This window comes from Camelus ferus, chromosome 16 (genome assembly GCF_009834535.1).
Source record: "Camelus ferus isolate YT-003-E chromosome 16, BCGSAC_Cfer_1.0, whole genome shotgun sequence".
Classification (NCBI taxonomy): domain Eukaryota; kingdom Metazoa; phylum Chordata; class Mammalia; order Artiodactyla; family Camelidae; genus Camelus; species Camelus ferus.
The window spans coordinates 32,808,665-32,832,586 of NC_045711.1; the positions used below are offsets into that span (position 1 = coordinate 32,808,665).

The 23,922-nt window shown below is 49.7% G+C and overlaps 1 protein-coding gene across 2 annotated transcripts in view; it reads left to right on the forward strand.

Annotated features, from left to right (window-relative positions):
* The window catches only part of ERN1 (endoplasmic reticulum to nucleus signaling 1), a 77,113-nt gene that overhangs the window by 40,359 nt on the left and 12,832 nt on the right, over nucleotides 1–23,922 (forward strand). Inside the window, exons 4-16 of one of the 2 annotated variants that reach the window (XM_032457078.1) lie at nucleotides 783–855; nucleotides 4,177–4,249; nucleotides 6,381–6,503; nucleotides 9,841–9,942; nucleotides 10,807–11,068; nucleotides 12,326–12,404; nucleotides 13,437–13,602; nucleotides 16,712–16,830; nucleotides 19,206–19,397; nucleotides 21,411–21,678; nucleotides 22,428–22,518; nucleotides 22,729–22,918; nucleotides 23,714–23,813. In XM_032457078.1, the coding sequence (XP_032312969.1) occupies nucleotides 783–855; nucleotides 4,177–4,249; nucleotides 6,381–6,503; nucleotides 9,841–9,942; nucleotides 10,807–11,068; nucleotides 12,326–12,404; nucleotides 13,437–13,602; nucleotides 16,712–16,830; nucleotides 19,206–19,397; nucleotides 21,411–21,678; nucleotides 22,428–22,518; nucleotides 22,729–22,918; nucleotides 23,714–23,813 (1,838 nt within the window). Of the gene's footprint in view, nucleotides 1–782; nucleotides 856–4,176; nucleotides 4,250–6,380; nucleotides 6,504–9,775; nucleotides 9,943–10,806; nucleotides 11,069–12,325; nucleotides 12,405–13,436; nucleotides 13,603–16,711; nucleotides 16,831–19,205; nucleotides 19,398–21,410; nucleotides 21,679–22,427; nucleotides 22,519–22,728; nucleotides 22,919–23,713; nucleotides 23,814–23,922 lie in introns of those variants that run through there. The other variant, XM_032457079.1, reaches the window with a different exon arrangement.

The following is a 23,922-nucleotide window of genomic DNA, read 5'->3' on the forward strand; positions in this document are numbered from 1 at the left end:
GTGACCTAGCCTTCCTAAGTCCTCAGGAGGACCCCGGGGTCTTTGGCCCTCTCCCTCTTCATAGTGCTTAGCCATGGAGAGGATGCACGAACATGACCCACTACTGGAGTGTGTGTGTCGGAGCAGAGGTTGGATAGCACCTCTAAGAGCCTCAAAGGATGCTATGTCCTGGGTGGAGAAAAGATTCGGCAAGGGGTTGCTGAGTGACTAGTCGTAAGTCAGTCTTTAGCAGGTTAACTTTACCAAAGAGCACCTCAGACCTGCTTCACGGGAGGCCACTGATGAGACCTTGACCCATCTCCTTGGCAGGTTCTTTCTCATGTCCAGCTTTCAGAGTCTACTTTCATTGCTTCTTCAAAATAAATGTTTGTTGAACACCAAAGGTAGATTTGTTCTCCCTGTTTATGTACTGTGCCATGCTATTAAATATTAATTGTTGAAGTTCTCTATACATTTGACTTGGAAACTGACAAGCAGACGTGCTGTGTCTTTCTTATTTATTTTACGTTCATCCAGAGTGCTTTGACCAAATGATGATTTACTCTTCTGTGATTTTGCACAGGTTTCCCTTTGCAGGTTGCTTTCCTCCATCCGAGTAGAATGTATGCTGCCCTAAGGATAGTTTATTATCTGTGGCTAAAATGAAAGCAGTGGGTGGAATTGTCTTACACCCCCCCCCCCCATTTCCCTGCTCCCTGCCAATCATGGCTTTGCATGGCTTTGGTATTTTGTTCTGTGCCCTAGGCTACAATCTATCTGATACTTAACTGCTTAATCTCTAGGCCTGCCTTCCTCCCAGATCCCAATGATGGCAGCCTGTATACGCTCGGGGGCAAGAATAATGAAGGCCTGACGGTGAGTGTATTTAGCTTCTTTGTCCTCCTGAGGTTCTAGATCACTGACCTTCAACTGTAGCTGCGTGTTGAGATCACTTGAGAGCTTAAAAAAACGAAACAACAACAAAAAAATTCCAGGGATTCTGAATCAGGTGGTCTTGAGTGAGGCCTGAGCGTCAATATCTTTTCATAGCTTCCTTGGTGAGCTTTTAAATGTACAGCCCAGAGTTCAGAGACCTTGCTCTAGACCAGCAGGTTCTCATGGCTTAGCCAGCACACTGGAAGGCTATGATACTCCTTTCAGTAACAGGGCTCACTTTAGTGATCCTTAATTTGGGAGGTTGTATAGTTGGAAACACCGTGCACACCCCCAGCAGACATCCCCTTGTTGAGGGGCTGGGGGTGGGCACGTGATAATTCCTTTCCCCCCTCCACTTGAGAGTCTAGACCAGTGCTTCTAAGCCTTGGCTGCACGTTGTAATAACCTGGAGAACTCCAAAAAATACCGTCTAGGTCCCAATCCCAGAGTCTCCATTTAACAGATCAAGGATTTTTAAAAAGCTCCCCCAGACAAGAGAATTTAGAAACGGTCCTGTATAGATGGTCACCTGGTTTGTGACAAAGGTGACAGACCCTGCAGTGCAGTGGGGAAGGACGGTCTTTTCAGTAAATGGTATGAGTTAACTGGGATCTCCATATGGAAAAAAATCTTGGCTCCTACCTCACACCAGCCACACAAAACTCAGTTCCATGTAGACTGCAAATCTAGGTGTGAAATGTACAGCCAAGCTTTAAGAAAAAGGAAGAGTACAACATTTTCATGACCTTAGAGCAGGTAAAGATTTTTAAAATTAGAGACAATAAAACAACAGACCATAAAATAAACAAATAAAACAACTAACCATAAAAGAAAAAATTGATATATTGGGTTTTATTAAAATTAAGAATTTTTCTTCATTAAGAGAGGCAGGCCACAATGTATTTGCGATACACATATTCAACAGATGATTCATATTCAGAATATGTAAAGAATTCCTATGGTTTATTTTTAAAAGACAAACCAATAGAAAAATAGAAAAACCGGCAAAAGAGGATATCCACATGGTCAACAAACATATGAAAAGATGGTCCATAGGGAAAGGCAAATTTTTAAACGCACAGAAATAAAACATCACAGTGTCATACTACTACCCACTCACTAGAATGGCTAAAACAAGAAAAGTGGAAAAAGAAAACAGGCGTTGGGGTGCAGTAGAGTAACCAGAACTCCTGTCCACTGCTGGTGGAAGTATAAATGGGTGTAACCAGTTTGGAAAACTGTTTGGTAGTATCTGTCAAAGCCTCATGACCCAGTAATCCCCTCCCAGGTTATATACCCAACAGAAATGTGTGTATATATTCACCAAAGACATGGACCCAAATGTGCTTCGCCTGTTTATGATAACCAGCAAGTGAACACTACCCAAATGACATGGGTAATAAATGGGATAAGTAAGTTACGGAATAGTCCTAGAATTTAATAGTCTACACCAGTGAGAACAGACAATCTGTGACTCTGCACAACATACATGAACCTCACCAGCAGAAGCTTGGATAAAAGACCAGCGAGAAAGGCTGCACACTGAGTGATTCACTTTTATGGAGCGTGAGGACAGGAAAAACTAGTCTATGCTGTTTGGCGGTTAGGATGATGGTTTATTACCTGAGGTGGCTAGGGGGCAGCGGTTGTGATTGGAAGAGAAGGCAAGAAGGGGGCTTTCAGAGTGCTGAAAACGTCCCATTTCTTCATCTGGTGCTGGTTGCAGGGGTGCATTTTCTCTCTGCAAAATTTAACGAGCCGTACACTTACATGAGCTCTGTTTGTAGGCTCTGTTTCAGTAAAAGGTTGTAAAAGGCTCTGCATGATTCCCATGTGCAGCCAAGTTTGTGAACCACTGGTCTAGATCATAAGTGTCCTGTGAGTTCTAGTTTGGGTATTTCAGAATTATTTTGTGAAGACTTTGTATAAAGTGTCTCATTCCAACATCTCAGCAGCCCTCTGGGATATAGGAGTTATCTCCACATTAGAGGTATGGGAAACCGCCTATCTAGGTGGAGGAATGTGCCCAAGGCCACGGCGTCAGGGGTTGGGGTGGGGGAGGCTCCCAAGAGCTCCACCTTCCGAAGGACCCTCTTATCACCACCTGAAAGCCTCCCTATGCTGTGACTTAGCCGCTCCGGGAACAGCGAGTTTCCAGCTTGGGCCTTGAATCAGGAGGCCCAAGGCAGCCGTGCTCAGCGGACCCCACAGCACTCCAGGCTGGAAGCCTTATGACAACTTTCTGATCCTCTGAAACATCTGTTGGAAACCTAGTCATTGCAGCCTCTCCGTGGCATTGTTTTCCTTTTCGAAGTCTTAGTTTCAATGTTGGGATGATGAGAAAATCCACACGTTATTGGTTATTTAAAGTTCTGTTTATTAAAGCTAGAGAAAAATCTTTACTTTCGTGGACAAAAAGGTGACAGTGTCATAGAAGCAGGCATCTACAGGACAGTTTCAAGAACACAGAATGTTCCAAAAATAAAGTATTCTGAAACAAACATCGGCCAGAAGAACTTGTCAGATGTCAGCTGTAGACTCAGAAGAATCGGTTTTATGATGAAATTCAGTTGAAACATGTGGATTGCCCTGAGTTTCTTTTCCTGGCACCTACCATAACCTCCTTTTCATACCCAAAGGCCCAGTTTTATTTTGTTTTTCAGTAGAGAATTATTTGCTGAAGAATTATCAGAACTTCTTTTCCCACCTCGAACTCCTGTGTTACCCACAAAGTGACTCCTTTCCCTTGGGGCTTCAGCTGGTCACCCAGGCTGCTTCTCTTCACAGCAGTCTCAGGGCTCCCTCCCACCCCAAAGAGCGTTTTCTATTCTGTCTGGCCGGCTCTGGAACGATTTTCCAAGACAGGAGAATTCTTTCTGTCCCTGCTGCCCCCGAATTTCAAAGATTCTGTAACTCTCCATATTTGTGTGTCTTTTCAGCAAAGTTGTGTCATCCCCAGAAGTGCTCTGGACCAGCAATTTTGAGGGGCTTGTGGAGGAAAGGAAGTTAGCATTTACAGTGCCCAGGTCCTGGGAGCCGAGGGCTTGTCGCAAGTGGCTGGGGGAGCCTGGGGTACCTCTTCTCCTTGGTTTCCAGTTAGGAACACTCCCCTCTACCATCAAGAATGCTTCTCTCTTTTTAGCAGAATTGGGTAACAGAAACAATGTGTGCAGTAAAATTGTAATAATTGCACAAGACTTGGTTAACTTCTTTTTCCCTTTGCTTTTTCTTTCCCTTTCTTTCTTTCTTTTTTTTTAAAAGAAACTTCCCTTTACGATCCCGGAGTTGGTGCAGGCATCCCCATGCCGAAGTTCAGATGGAATCCTCTACATGGGTAAGAGTTCCTGTTTTCCCCACTGCAAAACTTTGATCCCATTGGAAATGAACCCCAGAGTCTGGGAGAGTGGCGTGTCGGAGGGAGGTGTGCACTCACTCCCCCACCATCCCTTCTGGGAAAGGTCTTTCTTGCCTCCCTTGTGCTGGTTCACGCCAGGATCAGCTGACCAATTAAGAAAGGGTTCCCCCCGCTTGGGAGCAGACGTGACACCAGTAATATGGTTACTCATTTAACAAGCTTTCAGCTGCTGTGTTGACCTACCCCTGCGATTCAAAGATTGCAACATACCCAGAGCAACTGGATGAAATTTAAAGTGAATACAATAGTCTGAGCCAAGAAAGGGAAGCCAGGCCCTGCCTATTAATTATAGGGCTTTCTTAGTATTTCCTGCTATCAGAATATTGGGTAAAAACAGCACTTAACAGCTTGCTTAGATAAGCTGCCTTCATACCTACAGAGGTCACATCTTTCTAAGCATCAGATCACCTGCTTTTCTTTTACCACGTTGCTGCCAAAATGTCAATAAAAATGCATTTGTAGCACAAAGGAGAGCTGTATTTATCTGGAAAGTGTAGTAGTGATAACGTTCTGTATTCATAAAGCAGCTTTCTTTCTGAGGGACTGAAAGTGCTTGTTACCTCTTCATCCCTCGGGAGCTGTGTCTGTTTCTGGGCCTCAAGCACAGACCGGATTTTAAGTTTTTGGCAAAGGAAACTGGTGCTCCTGCTTCCTTCCACACCTTCAGAATGAGGAAGCCCCCAGCCCGGGGAGTCAGAGGAAGTGATCAGCACGGGCTTTCTCTCTCCTCTGGGCCGTGCCCCGGGCCCATCGGAGCATCTCACCATCCTTGTCAATGTCTCTGTCTGGGCGTCCAGCTCTGGCCCACAGTCCGTCACTTAGGGTGCGTTAAAAGTTGTGGCTGTTGCCCAGTCCATCCGTTGAAGTGGTACCTGAGTTAGCCGACTCTGACAGTCCTTTAGATAACAGAGGGGTGCCACGGCAGATGGAAAGGGGTTCTGGTCACAGCTGTTTGGTGACGTTTTCTCTCTATCTCCATATCTCTTTCATATTAAGATTTTGTCATTGAGAACGGAGAGTTATGATCCACAGACAAGTTTCAGGCGTGTGGACTGGGCATGTATGCTACATCTGTTAGGACTAAATGTAGCTTTAGCGAATTCTAAAGCCCCATGATCTTGCTGACATCTCAGTATTCTGCTTCCAAGAGTCCCTTGAAATAGGAAACTTTTGGCCAATAACATAGGAAAAGACAACTGACCAGAGGTCTTGCCTTACAAAGCAGAAGTGTGCCCATCAGGGTGTATGTATTGGCCTTCAGGCGCTAACTGTATTTATGTTGAAATCTTAGTGGTAATTATATCCTGTGTTTATAAAGCAGCTTTCTTAGGAACTTGCCATCAGCCGGATGCTCTGTATACATAAGCCTTGGTACTTATGCTTTAAGTTTTCCTAATCGTGTTATTTGGCCATGCTCTCTACCTGTTTATACCTTTTAATCAGCCAACTGAGGTGACAGGGTGGCGTGTGGCTGAGGAGTCACGTACTGGCGGGGGTCACAGGCTGAGCTAACTTTGGCCTCTCTTGTGCCAGGCTGCCACCAGCTCTGCCGCCTCTTCACAGGTACCAGCTCATTAGAGCTGTAAATGGTAACTGTAGATCTTCTTTACGTGAGGGCTCATTAGTAGGGCTGTTGAGATATATGGATGATGGTTACCAGAGAGATGAACCCCTGGATACCTCTCTGGATTTATATAGATCCTAGTCTGTGGGAAAAGGATTATCGTTATAACCCAGGTTCTTCTAATTTAAGGCCACTCATCAAAGCAATAAAACCTGTGAGTTATTATGTTATTAGGCTTGGAGAAATTTTTATACCATGACTAGGTTATTAACTGGTTATAAGATTCAGTGGCCCGAGAAGTTTTATTATCTCCACATTACCATTAACCTCATCACCCTTGGAGCATCATAGAAATGTCTTTGACATCGTAAGAATTTCAGGCCTGTCTCTCAGCTCAAGAGAACACCTGGGGCTACTAGTTTGGTAGTGATTTTTTTTTCAATGTTGGGCGAATGTAAACCACACTTTGTCCTTGTGACCTTTCAGGTAAAAAGCAGGACATTTGGTATGTTATTGACCTCCTGACCGGGGAGAAGCAGCAGACTTTGTCATCGGCCTTTGCAGATAGTCTGTGCCCATCAACCTCTCTTCTGTATCTTGGGCGAACAGGTAAGAAGGAACCTTTTGTCAAGTACAACCTACCTGTTTGCAAAAAAGGACCTGAAGTAGCCTCCCCTTGGGTCTCTGCCTCTGGGCTTCATTCTCCAGAAGGTTGCCAGACCTGTCTTCTCCACATGCAGATTTTACCCCGTTGTGCCCCTTTAAAAGCCCCCCTACAGAGGCTCCCCATTGCCCCAGGATTATGGTCCAAACTGCACCGCAGCCCACAAAGCCAGTGATGTAGCTGCTCCTCCTCTGTCTCCTCCCTCGCTGCACTTCCCTCCCGTTGACATTTTCCAGGCAGGGCGAACTACCTGCAGTTTCCAGAATAACCAGTGCTGTTTTAAAAAACTTGGAGTCTTAGGTCCATCTCTACCAGGCACCCACATTTTTGCCTGTTTGGCCGGTGTCCACTCTTTTTCCCAACGCTGCTCAAAAGGCACCCTCTCTGCGAAGCCTCCCTAACCTCACAGCCGCACCCCCCTACCCCCCAGCCCAGGGACGGCAGCCGTCCCATCCTCCACGCACTGCCCATCACTGGCCCTTTATGGGCATCGCAACCTCCTTGCTGCACTGTTTCCCATCTCGTCTCTTTTCAGCCTCCTCCTCCTTCTCAGTGCTTGACACTGCATGTTTCTAAGTGATATTTGCCTATTTTCTGCCTCCCCCACTAGACTGTCAGCTTCCTGAGAGCAGGACCTGGTCTTGTGCACCTGCCAAGTCTCCAGCGGGCTCAGTGCTGGCCCACTGGGTGCTCAGAGGCCACAACGAGTGAGTGGGTGGCCCAGGGATCCACCTCACTCCCTTCATGAGTGCAGCACCTGGCCTATACCAGTACCCCGTAAAGACTGTGGAACCAACAGTGAAAATAGAGCTGAAGGGGGAAGCAAGAAAATGTTTAGTATGAAAAAACTATACCAAAAATCTAGGATAAGATCGTTATAACTGAGCACTAAATCTAGGTCTAAACGTTCAGGTAGCCAAATCTGTTAAAAGAAGAGAGACAGAACCTTCCTTCAGGTGCTGTGGGAAACATTGCTTTTGTAAACATGAGGGACACTAGTTTTGGGCCCTGGAAACTGCCTGGGCTCTCCTGCAACCAGTGAGGGTTGGCGGGTGTCTCTCTTAAAACTGTGGGACCCTCCACTAACTCCCACCCCCTGGTAAGAATCAAGTATTCCAACTGTAGTGGCCACTTAGGGTTGGTTGGTTTGTTTACTGTTTCCATCAAGTAAAGCCTTGTAGTGGCTCCACCTTCACCCAGGAATAAACAGTGTTTGCTTCTCAGGTAGAACTGCGGTGTCTGAGGGAGCTGGGCTGCGCTGGCGCTGGGTGGAGCGTGTGTGCGCGGGTGTGGAAAGCTGTCTGTTGTTTTCACCGTCTGTCGCTGCGTAACAGACCACCCTAGCTTAGTGGCTTTGAACACCGACATTTTACTGCTCACAGTTCCGTGGGTCAGGAATTGGGAAGGGCTCTACAGGGATGGTTGGCCTCCCCTCTACAGACTGCTGGCTGGGCTCGCTCAGATGTCTGGGGCCTTGGTTCAGCTCCACGCAGATAGCCTGGCAACTGAGTTCGCCTCTTGAGTAAAAGTGGACGTTACGATGCCTCAAAGGCCTGGGCTCGGAAGTCCTGGAATTTCACTTTCACTGCGGTCTGTTGGTCAAAGCAAGTCAAGAGGCCAGCCCAGAATCAAGGGAAATGGTGGGGAAAGAGACCCAGCCTCTTAATGGGAAGACTGACAGGTGCATTACAGGGATGAGAGGATTGGGGGTGGTGATCTTTGCAGACACTGCCACTGGTTCTGGTTGTGTTAGTTCACAACCCTCCCACATGCAGAATATACTCACCCCTCCCCAGGACTCTCGGAGGCCAGTCACAGCAGGGGCTCAAATTCCCTATCTTGTGATCCACATCAGGTTTGGAAGTGGGTGAGGCTCCTCTTGATCTGGAGACCTGTGAATTAAAGAGACACATTATCTCTCCCCCAACCCCACCTCTTCCCTCCCCTCCATCACACAATGCTGAGACAGTAGGAGCCCTGCAGAAAACTGTCCCATTCAAAAAGGGAAGGAAAGAGTGCCACGTAGCAGTCCCTGGTCCGTAGTGGTTCTGGAATCCAGCCAGGCACTTGTTTTCGGGTTCCCCTACTCTGAAGTGGGGGAAGATTCCTTCACTAGGGCCCAGTCTTGCCCTCTGGAATTGGTTCCCCAGTATATTCTTAGCAGCCTGGCCCTTCCCTCTGAGAAGTCCTCTCTCTTCCATAAGAAAGAGTTAGGATTTTGTCGCTTTCTCAATCTGTTCCTTGTCCATTGAAAGCTGGGACTATAGAGGCTTCCCCACCCCGCAACTTTTGACTGTCTCTGGCTTTTTCAGTCCGTGCTGATGTCACTCCTTGAAAAATCTTTGTGGGTTTCCTGTGTGTCACGCTATAGTCTACGCCATTAGATAAAGCCATAGCCACAAACCCCTCTCCTCTGAGGTATGGGACAGCACTCTTACCCAGCAGAGGGTCTGTGAAGGACCCCCTAAATCCTTCTGAGGTCTTACAGCCTCACCTTTGGTTTGATCTTGACCCCGACACCATTTTTCAGTGGTAGTACCTAAACTTGATCTTTGCCCTAAGACCATTTTTTACACTGAGAATCTTTTCCAACTGGAGCATCAGTCCCGGACCCTGTACATTTCCTCTGTACTCAGCTTGAACACCAAATGGTTTCTTCTTTAGTTTGCCTGCCTTGCACCATAATGTATTCAGTTAAGAGAAACCATTTGGCGCCTTCTGCATTCTGCCTGGAAATCTCCTTCGCCAGATCCACAAGTTCATTCAGTGCTTTCTTTCTGTTTTCCAAGTTACTGCAAGTTATTAATCGTGTCACCACAGCCTAACCTGGGTCACCGTTTTCAGCTTCCAGGATCAGGATCCTTACTGCTCTTCTGGCCTCCATCTGCCGCCCAGTCCCAAAGTCAGTGCCATCTGTTTTAGGTTTTTGTTACGGCACCATCCCATGTCTTGGTGCCAATTTCTGATGTCAGCTCTTTATCGCTATATGATAAACCCCCAAAAACATTAAGTGGCTTAAAACAACACCGTGACTTTGCTCATGATTCTGTGAGTCTTGAGTTCAAGGGCACAGCTCAGGCGGCTTATCTCTGCTGCTGACTGGGTTCACTCATGTGTCAGGGACTCTGTTTTCCTCCACATGGCTTTTCTCTCTCCACATGGATGGCCTGGACTTTTTTACATGCCATTTAGGGAGGATTTGTCTGTTGTGACTTAGATGAGGTCAGCAGCTCCGCAGGCGCCGCGGCCCCTCCGGGTAACAGGCTGGTGTGTGTTCCCCAGAGTACACCATTACCATGTACGACACCAAGACCCGCGAGCTGCGGTGGAACGCCACCTACTTCGACTACGCGGCCACGCTGCCCGAGGACGACGGGGACTACAGTAAGTTCCCCCGGGTGGCCTGGGTGCGTGTGACCTACGGGGAAACCAGGGCTCCAGAAACCTGGATTTCCTCTTAAGATACTCGGCCACCAGGTTCAGGACTTGCTGGACTTGCCATGGATTTGTGTAAGTACTTCAGCAGTCAGTGTTGAAGGCAGGGGCCTGGGAGACAAGTGTGGAGGGGACCCGGGTGAAACGGTAGCGAGTTTAGCCTGAGAGGAGGGAGGACACACTTTGTTGAGTCCCTCTGTGTCACAGAAGGAATGGACTTCGAGCCCATGACAAACAGAATTGAACATCAGCTTGTGACATTAACCTCCTGCTCCCTAAGTGTGCTCATCCACCACCTGTTTCTCTCGTGAACATTCCCCCAACTCAAATGAAAGCTGAGAGCCAGTTTTGCCGTCTTAACACCGGCACCTGAGCGTCTGACAGAAATCTCTGTGGTCACGTGTGGGCAGCGTCAGTGCTCAGCTCTGACTTTCAGCTTGACCGGTGGGTTCGAGATGGTTGCTGTACAATGCCAAGTTCACAGGATTGCCATCGGTTCCTTTCTCCTCAGTATTTACTCTCACTAACTGAACAGAATGCTGTCACCAAGTGAAGAGGGAACATTACCAAGCAAACTGCCTTCGAGAGGGCATTCCTCTCTTATGTTTATAAACTGGGCAGTGCTCAGTGTCTTGATACCAGAGAGCGTGAGCGAGTTCATTGGAAACAAGTGAACTTGTTCAGAGGTGATCTGAGAATGCTCCAGAAGGCTGGTTTCCTTTAGCTGAGTGACTGCAACTTGTCAGGAGAGCAGAGGATGTGGTTGCAAGGTGGGGTGAGACTCGACATGCTGTGTTTATCTGATCTGTACAGAAATGTCCCACTTCGTGTCCAATGGCGATGGGCTGGTGGTAACTGTGGATAGTGAATCTGGAGACGTCCTGTGGATCCAGAACTATGCTTCCCCCGTGGTGGCCTTCTACATCTGGCAGCGGGAGGGCCTGCGGAAGGTGATGCACATCAACGTCGCTGTGGAGACCCTGCGCTACCTGACCTTCATGTCCGGGGAGGTGGGGCGCATCACCAAGTGGAAGTACCCATTCCCCAAGGAGACGGAGGCCAAGAGCAAGCTGACGTGAGTCGGGGGACTCAGGGCAGGAGGGGGCAGCTGTGACCATGGTGTTCTGATCCTGTAGCGGCAGCATGGCGAACGCCAGGGGTCAGGGCTCACGGTGGGAATCCCTGAAGCCACGAGAGATAGAAAGAGCCAAGCCCTGCTGGTTCAGAAACCTAAGAATCTAAGAACTGGGCACCCCTTGATGCTTCAGATTTTTGAATATTAAATAAGTTAAAATTATGGGTGGGGATAAGAAGGAGACTGCCAGTGTAACTATATTACAATCTGGACATCTCTCAGGTGGTGGGAATATAAGAGATGTATTTATTCTTTAACTTTCTATATTTTCTAAATTTTTATTGTAAGTTATATTTTCTTTAAAAAATCAGAGGAGAAAAGGGTTAGGGTGCGAGTGTCTGCGACTCAGCAGGCCGGTGCTATCCACCCGCACCCGTTGATAGCCCGTAACTCGGCCGCTTAGCCTTGCCGAGCCTGTTTCCCGTTTGCCGAGCTGTGGGGAAGGTCACATGAGATAAGGTGCAGGACAGCGTTCTCTGAGCTGTACAGCCCCAGTCAGCTGTAAAGTGTTTGTTAAGAGAGGTTTAGAGAATTTAGTAGGTGACCCACCCCAGACTGGCTATTGACAGTAACCAGCTGGTGTGTCGCCCTGCGTTCTCATGCTGACAGCCACGGATAAAGCCAGACACCCCGTCCCATGCCCCAGAGAGGGGCAGACCACCCACCAGAAGTCTCACCCAGTTTGGAATCTCCTGTGCATCCGCTTTGCTTCAGGGTCCAGATCACAGCAGTTGACTGTCTCTCAGTGCTTCTGTAGAAGTTGTAGAATCTTTAGGAATCACAAGACATTTTGGTGCGGGTGCTGGTGGCAGCGCAGTTGCCAGGGCCGTCTTGGAGGCCGTGCGGTGGTTGCGAGCTTTCAGTCTCTCCTGGATGGTGGCTGCACGTGGCCCTTTCTGCGGGCTTTTCAGGCATAGTCTAGTGCAGCCCTGCCATTTGCAGATGAGGAAACCAAGGCTAGCAGCCAGGTGGCTTGCGTGTGCTTTGCAGACAGGCAGCGACAGTGGGGCCTGCAGCCCACTTCTCCTGGTTCCCGGGGCAGGGACCTTCACACCCCCATGACTCTGAGCTCAGGGGCTAATGTGACTTTTCCTGGGGATGGTATTTGGGGCTGTGATACTTCTTTCTAAAAATCTCCCTTCTGTGAGATCCAGAAATTAAATGACAGTGGAATGCATGTATCTGTCTGTCTCCTAGGCCCACCCTGTACGTTGGGAAGTACTCCACCAGCCTCTACGCTTCCCCCTCAATGGTACATGAGGGGGTCGCTGTTGTGGTAAGTCCACTATGGGGGCCCTCAGATGCCTCACCACTCGTGCTCCATTTTAGCAAAGAATGACTGAATTATATATGAACATCCTGTTAGTTACGGATGCACGACACAAAGCTTTTTTGGGGGGGGTAGTAATTAGGTTTACTTATTTATTTTTGGAGGAGGTGCTAGGGATTGAACCCAGGACCTCATGCATGCTAAGCATGCACTCTACCACTTGAGCTATATACCCTCTCCTCACGACACACATCTTAAATCCACAAAAACAATTTCTTCATGTACCACGTTCTGCTTTGCGAGGAGAGACTTGTGACTAAAGCAGCCTCCTAAGCCTAGGAAGCCCCGCTTACTTGTGGGTTCAAGTCTAGACTCCCCAGGCTGGAGTTCCCGCTACCAGTCCACCACACGCTGGTGTCTCTGTGGGGCTGCACACTCACCTTCTCCCTGAGTCCCAGGAGCGCCCTGTTCATCTTTCTTAGCCTTTGTTCAGGCCGTGCCTCACACTTCCAGTGCCTCCTGTCTTCCTTCTTCCTTTTCAAATCCTTTTCATCCTTTCATGGCCGGTCCAGCCTCCTTGGACCTCGCAGGTCGGTGTCTCTAAGTGTCTGAGGCATCATGAACCCGGCCACTGTTTTGGTCCTTATGGCGTTTGAGCTGTTTGGTTGGCATCTCCTGTCTTCCCAGTGAGTTGGTCAGCAGCTCCCACCCCAAGGCCGCGCCTGCCTGGGTCCAGTGGTGCCCAAGCCAGCGCCAGGCTCGTGGCCGGCGCCTTCCCACCCTCGCCAGTTGTATCATTTGTGAACTCCTTCGCTTATATCTGCTTCTCACAGTAGCCTTTTGCACACACCCTTCCTGTTTCACACCCAGACGTAAGAATTTAAAAAGATGTCCACGTTTAAAAAGACATCTGAATTTTGAAAGACATTGGTGCAGCCTTGTTGCGTCCCGAGGGAGGTGAAGCCGCTGCAGGGGCACTGCTGTCCTCACGGGGGTCCGCACGGGCCGCCCCGGCCTCACTGCAGTCTGTCTCCACAGCCCCGAGGCAGCACCCTTCCTCTGCTGGAAGGCCCCCAGACCGACGGTGTCACCATCGGGGACAAGGGGGAGTGTGTGATCACGCCCAGCACGGACCTGAAGTTCGACCCCGGGTTCAAAGGGAAGAGCAAGCTCAACTACCTGAGGAACTACTGGCTGCTGATAGGTGAGAGTTGGGTTCCCCGCGGCCCCGGGTGATGACGTGCTGCCTCCTGGTGGCCAAGAGCCGACATTGCCTGTTACGGTCCTCAGCTCGGCCTTGTGTGCTCAGTTCACGTCCAGGCTAGTCCTTGAGACCCTGAAATATTTCACCCCCAAGGAAAATAAACAGGGTAGCTGGGTGACCACGTCAGTCTTCAAAAATTGTGTAACTGATGTTCTAAAACGTTAGTTTGAATTCACATGGGAAGAGTTCATGTGGGAGTTGGTGTGGGCGTGGGTGCGAAGGATTGGGGAGGGAAAGATTTGAAGGCGCAGGAGGGATTGAAGTGGTGAAGAGACTGAACTTGGGTCCAAGAGCCACAGCAGGAGCCCGGGGCCACAGGAGTAGGGGGCAGAACCTTCTTCCTTCTCTTCTTTTCTGCCACCAACACTACGGGCCCTGGGATTGAATTGGAGGCTCCTGTCAGCCAGAGATACGACATTGAGATGACACCGGGCTGGGAGTGTGATAAATGAAGGCCGAGGTGACAGGAGCTGTGTCTCTGGCAAGTGTCCCAAGTAATTAGAGCAGGACAGAGTTTTCTTGAATTGGATTTGCCCTTCCGGGGAGCCCCCCACGTCTGCTGCTCCGTGCCCCAGAGGCTGGCGGGAGGATGCAGCCCCATGGGAGTGCCTGAGCACACAGGGACTTACGGGCTTTCTCCTCCACTTTCTGTCTTGGTGCCAGGGCGGAGGGCTCAGGCCTGGGGGAGCCGGGGAAGGGATGTGGAGTGGCCTGGGAGACTGGGGGCCGGGAGGCAGCAAGGCCATGGTGTCTGGATGGGGGTGTATCTGAGCGTCACAGAGAGGAGACGGGATGTGCTGGAGCCCTGGCCTTCCCTCTGTAGTCATCCAGGTCTTGTTGCTCTTCGTTCATCCTCACTCCTTGTAGCCATTTTTCTTTTGGTTATGATTTTTACCAAATATTGGGCAAAGGAGATAAGACAATTCTACCCTTTTTTGAACAGAAGTAGTTTGGAAAGCATGTGTGAAGGGGCCCACAGTGAAGGAAAAAAAGAGCTGATGGGCAGAGGCCATTAAAATCATAAGGCCACTTAGTTTTCTGTACCCGTGAAGGGAGACACTGACTGCCCACCAGTGGTTAAGAAGTGAAAAAATTATTCAAAACTAAGGAAATGTGTATGTGAGGCCATAAAAGATATGGGAAAAAGTCTTCGTGGCTCAGTTGCAAAATGATATTCTTTTAAAATGGAAGGGTCATCCAAGTAAGAAAACTGAGAAACCCCACAAAGTACGAAGAAGTAATCAGGGAAGCACCAGCAGTTCCAAAGGCCCTTTGGAGAAACTCCAGAGCTCGTCATTTCTAAGTAAGGCAGTGGGACCACGGGACAATCTTTGTGAAGACTGAGAGCCACGGGAGAAGGGTATGCCCATTTATGGCCACACACGTCCTTTGATTTGGTTTTTTGTGGAAGACATTAAGGACATCCCCATTAATCTTGAAAGTAGCTTGAGTGGTGAGGTCCATGGGTTTCCCCAGCGCAGTGGCCCTCACCTGGGGTGCTCTCAGCTTTCCCTGGGAGCCTTGTCAGGCAGACACACATGGCCCCAGAGATCCTGATTCAGTAGGTTCTGGGCAGGGCCTGTGCTTCTGGCTCTGGAGCCTGGACGTAATGGATGCTGAGAGGTAAATCACAAAGGCCAGGTACGGTTTGTACAGAAATGTTTCAGGAGCTCACGATTATGTTTGTAGCACAATTGGTTCAAAGCACAGCGTGATAACAGCTAATGGCCCAGCTACAGGAGAGGCCTGGTGCAAGGATTCCAGGAGGGAGAGGGAATTTGGGCCATCACTTCCATCGCAGTATGTTGGTCGGTGCCTTGCTGAGGGGCAGGACTTGGAGCACTGAGGGCAGGCAGGCAGGCAGGGCCCTGCAGCACAAAGAGGCCTGTGGAAGGGCAACCTCACTTCTCTTAGAGCGAAGGTCTCCTGTTAATGAGCCTCAGAGTTCCCTGGAGGTACTCCTGTTCAGATCCCTGGGCCCCACCAGCGAGTCTGAGATCTGACGTGGGCAACCGCTTCAGGAGATCCTGCATTCTCAAGAGTTCCTCGGAAGACAAGGGGAACCAGGGATGGTTCAAAACACTAGGTTTCCCTTAATGAAGAGTGTCACATTGTAGATAGAGAACTGACCTACAGAGAGAGAGTTAAAGAGGAGTTCTCAAGATGAAGAAACGTACGTAGCTCGGACTAGTTCTCTCGTGGAAATACATACCGTACAATCTTTGATAGGTTTGGGAGAACAGTGGGCAGATCACAGGGTGAGACTGGAATTGGGGAGAGACCTGGTCCCAGGGAGAGAACAGGAGAGACGGTAGTCCTGGTGCTGAGAGCCCAGCCTGAGAGAGTGGCTGGCTCTCTTGGGTGGTGTGTGGAGTCGGTTAATTTTAGCACTAAAGGCATTGTCAAGCCACATCAAGCCTCAGTTCCTTGTTTTATTCAACTCTTGCCTTTCCTATGGCAATTTGCACACAATAGATGCTCAGTAAACACAGAATGAATAAATACTAGGCAGTCTTGAAATAGTTGAGCGGGGAACAGAGAAGGAACGCTGGGAGCCGGCGACCCCCTTCCCTCCAGCAGACGTGTCCTGCCGCTCTCCTGGGACCCCTTCACTGCTTCCCGGGCTGGAAGCTCATGTTTAGGTTGTGGGTATAGAACTCTGCCTGAGCAATTTAAATACCAAGATGGGAATTTGGTACCCTTGTGGGGAGTGATGTGTTGGATGAAGCTTTGTACTGCCTCACGGCACACAGGCTCGATTAGGAATTATCCACACAATCATGCTCTGACCGTGTCCCCGACATCCCAGTCCCTGTCATGACAAGGACACTTCTTTGTTCCAGAAGGCTGCATTCGTGCCATGGAGAATGAAGTTTCTGTCTCGATGGGATGTTTCTGGTCATGGCCTCTCATTTTCTCTCACTTTACAAACCTGAGCGCCTGTGTCATGGGCCCCTCACTGGGCAGCAACTGTTGCCTAAGCTTAGTGTCCGGAGTGACCGCCGTACGGGGAAACCGTTCTCATTAGAGGTTTTGTTTCCTCTCGCAGGACACCATGAAACCCCGCTGTCAGCGTCCACCAAGATGCTGGAGAGATTCCCCAACAACCTGCCCAGACACCGGGAGAATGTGATTCCTGCCGACTCCGAGAAAAAGAGCTTTGAAGAGGTGTGTGGGGAAGGGACAGGTGTTACTGGCTCCTGTTGGCAGGTTTGTCCTCATCCCTCTGAGAGTTTGCAGGCTGCCCGGGAGGGAGGAGGGTGTACAGTACCAGCAGCAGGCAGTGCTGAGGGTGGACACAGAGGAAGGGGCGCATAAGGGGAGGCTGTGGGAAAGGCCGTATGATGAGAGAGAAGCAGAGAGCACTGGGGGGCGAGTGCAGCAGAGGGAAAGGCCCAGAGGTGCCGCTGACCCTGCACGCCCAGCTCTGGGGCCGAGGAGACAGGCTGCCGGGGAGGGAGCAGTGGAAAATGGGGTCACATGCCTGCAGAGGAACCATGTTCCAAGCCCCGCAGTGAGTGAGGAGCAGATAAGGGAGTAGGTACGGAGACCTAAGGTTTGGTGAAGCCAGATGTGGCCCACTGTGGCTGCTTGGTCTGGCAGGGACACAGGGGACCCGCAGAAAGGGCGTTGGGTGGCAAGGAGGCCTACCTGGTGGCAGCAGCCAGGAGGCGCTGGCCTCCTAACCCCTGGGGGATAGAGCCTGCCATCAGGGTCTCAGCTGGAGGCAGACGCCACCCTGACTAGGATGGTTTGAGGGGAGTTTTGTCGGGAGACCGTTCACACGGTGGGCATTCTGGGGTTCTCTCAGGATACTTGGGCTGAAGCTGGTGAGGAGAGAGTGGAGGGGGCCACAGACCAGGAGCCTGGAGCTGCAGTTGAGACACTCACCATCCCCTCAGGACTCCAACTCTGTCTCATCTGCTGGTGTCCCCATCAGAGACCAGGGGCAGGGCGACCACTGCTCTGCCGTATGGGCAGACTTCTGGGGCAGAGGGCAGGTGGAGCAGGTTGGAGGGTGGCTCTGCTGGGGGCGGGAGCAGGCCAGTGCGATGGTGGGGAGGGGATCCCAAGGCCGCTGGGCTTGGTGCTCCGACAGCCCTGCCATGAGGGGCTGGCGAATGAGAAGAGGCCCGGGCTGTGGGCGGGGTCAGAGGAGGAGGGGAGTAGCTGGCTGATGTGGGCTCCTCCATCATGACAAAGTCATGTTAGAGGTTTAAGATTTTATCCAGAGAGAAAGGAAAAGAAAGTCACATGGATGGTTAAGATTCCAGGATACACTGAGTTGTCCCTCATCTCTAGAGGTAGCCAGCCAGAGAAATACACTGAGTCCTAAAACGGTGATCTTGAATCGCATCGGTGTCCTAAAATCTTGATGTGATTTTGATCTGATTAAAGTCAAGCATATTTTTGTTATTAAACACTTAGAAAATAGAAATATAAAGAGGAAAATTAAACAATACCCTTAATCTAACACCCCAGAGATGGCTGTAGTTGAAATTTTCCTACTTAATCATTTAATCTTGAAAAGTCCATTAAAAGTCCTTTAAAAGTCCATTCAAATACTCTGAGGTGCAGTTATCTCGTAATGAGCCTAACTTTTTAAAACAAACACACTTGAGCAAATATAACCAAACGAGTGTTGTCTCTGGTCACATGCTCAGCAGACATTCCTCAGCTGCCCGCTGCTGACCGGCCATGACCCACACCCCCGGACACCTCAGACACCTCTGGAGGGAGGGCTGGCAGGAGGCGGAGGGCGGGTCTGTAGGTTAGTCTGGGGAGTGGTCGGAGCAGGTCGGGGGTGCCAGGGAGGCTGTGTGTCCATTTCATCAGGCAGACAATAATGGCACACCCAGAATAGCAGATGTTCCAGAAGAAACCAGTGCATTTTCTTGAAGTCCCAGAGATTCTGACGAGCTTGGGCCAAGGCTCCACTTTATCTTATTTAATTTGGGGCTTTAACAAAGGGTTTTGATGCTTTTTAAAACCTTTGAAACATGGTGGAATATTTGAATAAATGACTTTGTGTTTGAAGTCGCACTGAAAGTTTCCAAGCAACATAAGAAAGCTGCTTTATTACCTTATAGCTTTGTGTGTGTGTGTGTGTGTGTGTGTGTGTGTGGTTTTCCTTTTTTTAATGTGGAATGGTATTACCAAATTGACTACCAGCCTTCCACTAGACTTGTCACTTATGATTTCAGAGTTTCCCCAAATATCAAATCTACCATCGAAGGAGGTTTTTGCCTTTAGTGAGGATTTTCGAAAGAATATAGGATCAGAAAACACTTTCAAAAGTACTGCTCTAAACCGTTTTTGAGTGATGCTACCATCACTGCAATAGTACATGGCCTCCCAAAGCAGTTGCTTTGAAAAAGGCTACAATTATCAGGCTTTGTGGTCTTGGGTGGGCTTCAAAAAAAAAAAAAATCAAACACATTTCACAGTATAGCATTTCTCATAAATTGCTTCTCTCGATTGTTTGACTCATTTATATCTGGCTAGAAATTTTGCAGTGATGTAGCCACTCTCTCCCACGCAAGGTTATCGACCTGGTTGACCAGACTTCAGAAAATGCCCCTACCACGGTTTCCCAGGATGTGGAAGAGAAGTTCGCTCATGCACCTGCCAAGCCCGAGGCCCCCGTGGACTCCATGCTCAAGGACATGGCCACCATCATCCTGAGCACTTTCCTGCTCATCGGCTGGGTGGCCTTCATCATCACCTACCCCCTGGTAAAGCTCTGCCCCTTCCCTTTGCCCATCTTCAAAAACTTTGTAATGAGAGAGACACCAGCTTCTCAGGAAAGGGCAATTTTATACCTACATCTTATAGTTTACTCGACTGTAAAAACCAATCTGTAAACCTTACTCGCAGATCATTTTAAATACTTATTAACTCTATTTTCATTTTAATGACTAGGCATATGAGGTGAAAATCTGTTTAATTTTCCTCCCTTAAAACCTGCCTGTTAGACAGTTGTAAATAGTGCTGCTGCTAATAACAGGGTGTATGTATTGTTCTGAATTAATGTTTTTGTTTTTCTCTGATATGTGCCCAGGAGTGGACTTGCTGGGCCATGTGGTGGTTCTATTTTTAGGGTTTTTGAGAAACCTCTATACTGTTTTCCATGGTGGCTGCACTAATTTGCATTCCCTCCAGTAGTGCACAAGGGTTCCCGTTTCTCCACATCCTTGCCAATGTTTGTTATTTGTGTTCTTTTTGACGATGGCCATTCTGACAGGTGTGACATGGCGTCTCATTGTGATTTTGATTTGCATTTCTCCAGTACTGGTGATGTTGAGCAGCTTTTTGTGTTCCTGTTGGCCGTCTGCATTTCCCCTTTTGGAAAAATGTTCAGTTCTTCTGACCATATTTTAAATGGGTTGTTTGTTTGCTTTTTAATTGAAGTACAGTTGACCAAAAAAAAAAAAAACAACTGAGGAGAAGGGTCTAGCTCAAGTGGTAGAGCACATGCTTAGCATGAATGAGATCCTGGTTTCAATCTTAACCGCAGTACCTCCTCTAAAAATAAATAAATAAACCTAACCCCCCGCCGCTGCCCCCAAAAAAACCCTGCCTGTTAGAGATATCAGATAGAGTGAAAAAGGTAGCGTGGTTATTTCTTTGGCTTTCTAGTTGGAAAGAAGTGGCTAAAATTACATAGTTGAGTAGATCGTGGGTTGGATAGAATATTATGAAGGGATAGTCTTTCATCCGGTTGCTTGGAGCATTGAGACGTTACCACGCAGAACACAAGTGCTCCAAAGGCTCCTGTCCCGGTGGAGGATGGGAGCGCCAGGCCCTGTGTGGCATTTTGCATCTGCTGAAATGTGTCCACTTGCATGCTTTATTTTCTACCTCACACAGTTCTTCATTATTTTCTATCCCCCACCCACAAATAAGGAAATGAGACTCCAGGAAGCTGAATAACTTTCCCAAGGTAATTCAGCTAGTAGAATTTCCAGGATTTCAACCCAAGGTGGAAGAGAGTGAAGGAGAGACAGATCTCTAGAAAACTCCCAGAGGGGTTGCTGACTACACACCCATCACTTCAGTGACCTTCCCACACATGGGTAGTAATTAATAATCACAGGTTGCTGCCCCTTGAAACTAGGATGGAATGGATTGTTCAGAATAAATGAGAGAACTGTGGGGAAGGCAGCGTGACAAAACGGGGAGCGGGACCTCGGCCAGGCTCCCTGTGTCTCAGCTCCGCTCAGCCACATCCCAGCTGTGGGGCTGTGGGCGGATGGCCAGGAAGTCCTGAGCTCCAGCCGCCCCCTCCGCGTCTCTGCATCGCTGACAGCCTGTGCACTGACCTCCATCACGTGCGCAGTCAGAGTAGACAGCAAGCTCGGGTCTTCCCTTTGTCCACCGCGCTCTCAGGCGCCTGGGAAACTTTCTTACAGGCTGGTTTCACTTTTGCAATAATTCCCAGACTTTCATAAAAGTCCCAGAATTTTAGAATTGATTGGAACCCCCTCCATCTGGTTCAGCTCTCCACCTACAGTGGAATCCCTCCTCTGCTGGCCCTGCCAGGCCCCTCCAGGCCGGGGAATGGGCTGTACTGGGAGGTCTGACTGAACCCTTTGTGCCCCCTCTGCCTTCTCCCCAGTCACGTTCTGCCCTGTGGGGTCACATCAGGTGTCCCTGCTTCTGCTGCCACAGGGGGCCTCTCCTCTCCCGCCTGCTGGTCCCGCCAGAGGAGTGGCTGCACTAGTCTGGTTGTGTGTTTCCCTTCCCAGAGCATGCGTCAGCAGCGGCAGCTCCAGCACCAGCAGCTCCAGAAGGAACTGGAGAAAATCCAGCTCCTGCAGCAGCAGCAGCTGCCCTTCCACCCACCTGGAGACGCGGCTCCGGACGTCGAGCTCCTGGACTTATCCGGCCAGTACTCTGAGAGCTCGGGCACCAGCAGCCCCAACACATCCCCCCGAGCCTCCAACCACTCGCTCCACTCCAGCGGCTCTACCTCCAAGGCTGGTACCGGCCCCTTCCTGGAGCAGGACGACGAGGGTAACATGAGCTGCCATTTTGGTGCTGTTTCCTCTTTTGTTGTATCACCACCTGAGCGCCATAACCCTCCTGCCCTTCTAGGAATCTCCATATCCCACGGGTTCCCCAAGTTCCCTCCTACGTCCCTCCCACTCTGGGGCTGGGCTTCTGCCCCATCCCATGGCCTCTCCACCTCAGTGGGCCTTCTGGGAGCCACCTTGGCCCTCCCTCCATCTTGCTTCACACGGGCTGAGAATCTCTGCAGACCAGAGGTGCACTGGCCTTCTGGCTTGAGAGCATCCCCGAGGCCGGCCAGCGGTCAAGTGTAACAGTGCAGCTGCTGATCCATTCTCCTCCAGGAGGTTGGCTCAGGCCGGCTGTCAGGGCCGATATTCTGAAGGGACTGACGCAGACCTAGTGCAGGAGACCTCAGGTCCTCAGGCTCAGGCTGGAGACCCTGCTACTGGTCGCTCCATTTCACACATCCACCGTCGCTACCTGAATGTTTCAGGTGCAAACCTTTATGTGGACCTGTAGAGAGCTCCTGTCTTCCGACTTCCATTCTCACAGTCATTAATGTGAAGGCAGGACCAGAGGTCAGGGGCAGGGGGAGGAGGTGGCCCCGGTGTGAATGTACCAGGGCCCTGGGGCGTGAAGCCTCTGAAGTCCTATCCCTTAACCTGAGCTCAGGAAGCTAATAGCCGTTCTAACCTCAAGGTTGTTAAGGTTATGTTTGTTTAAAACAACCGCTTTTTCCTGTCTTGTCCCAGATGAGGAAACCAGCATGGTGATGGTTGGGAAAATCTCATTCTGTCCGAAGGATGTCCTGGGCCACGGAGCTGAGGGCACAATTGTGTACCGGTGAGTGAATCAGAGAGCTCTGTGCCTTCACCACCTCTCAGTTGAGCTCCCAGCAGCCACAGGGGCACAGCAAGGTCCTAGTGATGAGCAGACAGGAGAGTTCCTCCAGGAAGAGAAGTGATGGCCACAGGGCCATGGGTCCAGGGGTCTCCTTGTGTTTCCACAGCCTATGTGCATCTCCAGACCCATCCTCCGCTCCTTGTCCCACAGGGGCATGTTTGACAACCGCGACGTGGCAGTCAAGAGGATCCTCCCCGAGTGTTTCAGTTTTGCAGACCGTGAGGTCCAGCTGCTGCGAGAATCTGACGAGCACCCGAACGTGATCCGTTACTTCTGCACCGAGCGGGACCGGCAGTTCCAGTACATCGCCATTGAGCTGTGCGCGGCCACCCTGCAGGAGGTGGGTGCCCCCAGGTCACTACCACCGCAGCCTCCCTTCTGGCAGCTGGGGCCTGGTTTTAGGGACTGCTGGGTGATTTCTTTCTCTCTGTCTCCTTTTATTAACTTTATTGAAATTACAATACGGTGTACTCATTTTAAATATCCGATTTGATGCATTTGACAAGGGTATGTACCTGTTTAACCACAAACAGTGGAAATGTCGAGAATTTTCATCACCCCAACTTTAACTGTGCAGTCCCCTCAACTGCCTGGGGCGGTCTTCATTTGCAGTTGGCACCTCTCTCCCTCTTGGCCTCCAGGAAACCCAGTCCATTCTTCTTCCCATCACTGGTCAGGGCTGGTGTGGCCTAAGAGGATGCTGCTTGATAACTCAAGTCATTAAAATCATCCATCGAACCCCTTTTACTTGGTTTCCAGGCTGTGAAACTGTTTCAGTATCATTTGGCTTCACTGTAGGTTTCCCTGTATGAGGCAATGAACTTGGGTTTCTTGACTTCTTATCATCTCACCCGTAAACTAGTAAGCAGAGCTTTGTTTGCTTGTTTAAGTTCGCCTATGACTTTAGGAGCAAGTCTGCTGGAAAATGGGGATTTGGACAAAGAATTTTATCAGTGAAACTTGCTATTTCTTTCTTAAAATGTGATCAAAGAAAATGAGCTGACCCACTATCAAATGTTAATTAAAGCAGAAAACTTCAGGCAGGATTTTTCTGAATAAAATGGAATCACTTAAAAAGAAGGGAGAGAAAGGGGTATGCTAGGGTGCCATGACCCAGCCTCTGTGTCTCTTGCAGTACGTGGAGCAGAAGGACTTCTCCCACCTCGGCCTGGAGCCCATCACCCTGCTGCAGCAGACCACGTCGGGCCTGGCGCACCTGCACTCCCTCAACATCGGTGAGAGGCCTGCCCTTACCAAGGCTGTGGTCCAGGTCAGGTAGTGACTTGCTCAGGTGGGCCTTGCCTCTGTCGAAGCTCTTGGCTACATTGCTGGTGTCCCATTTGT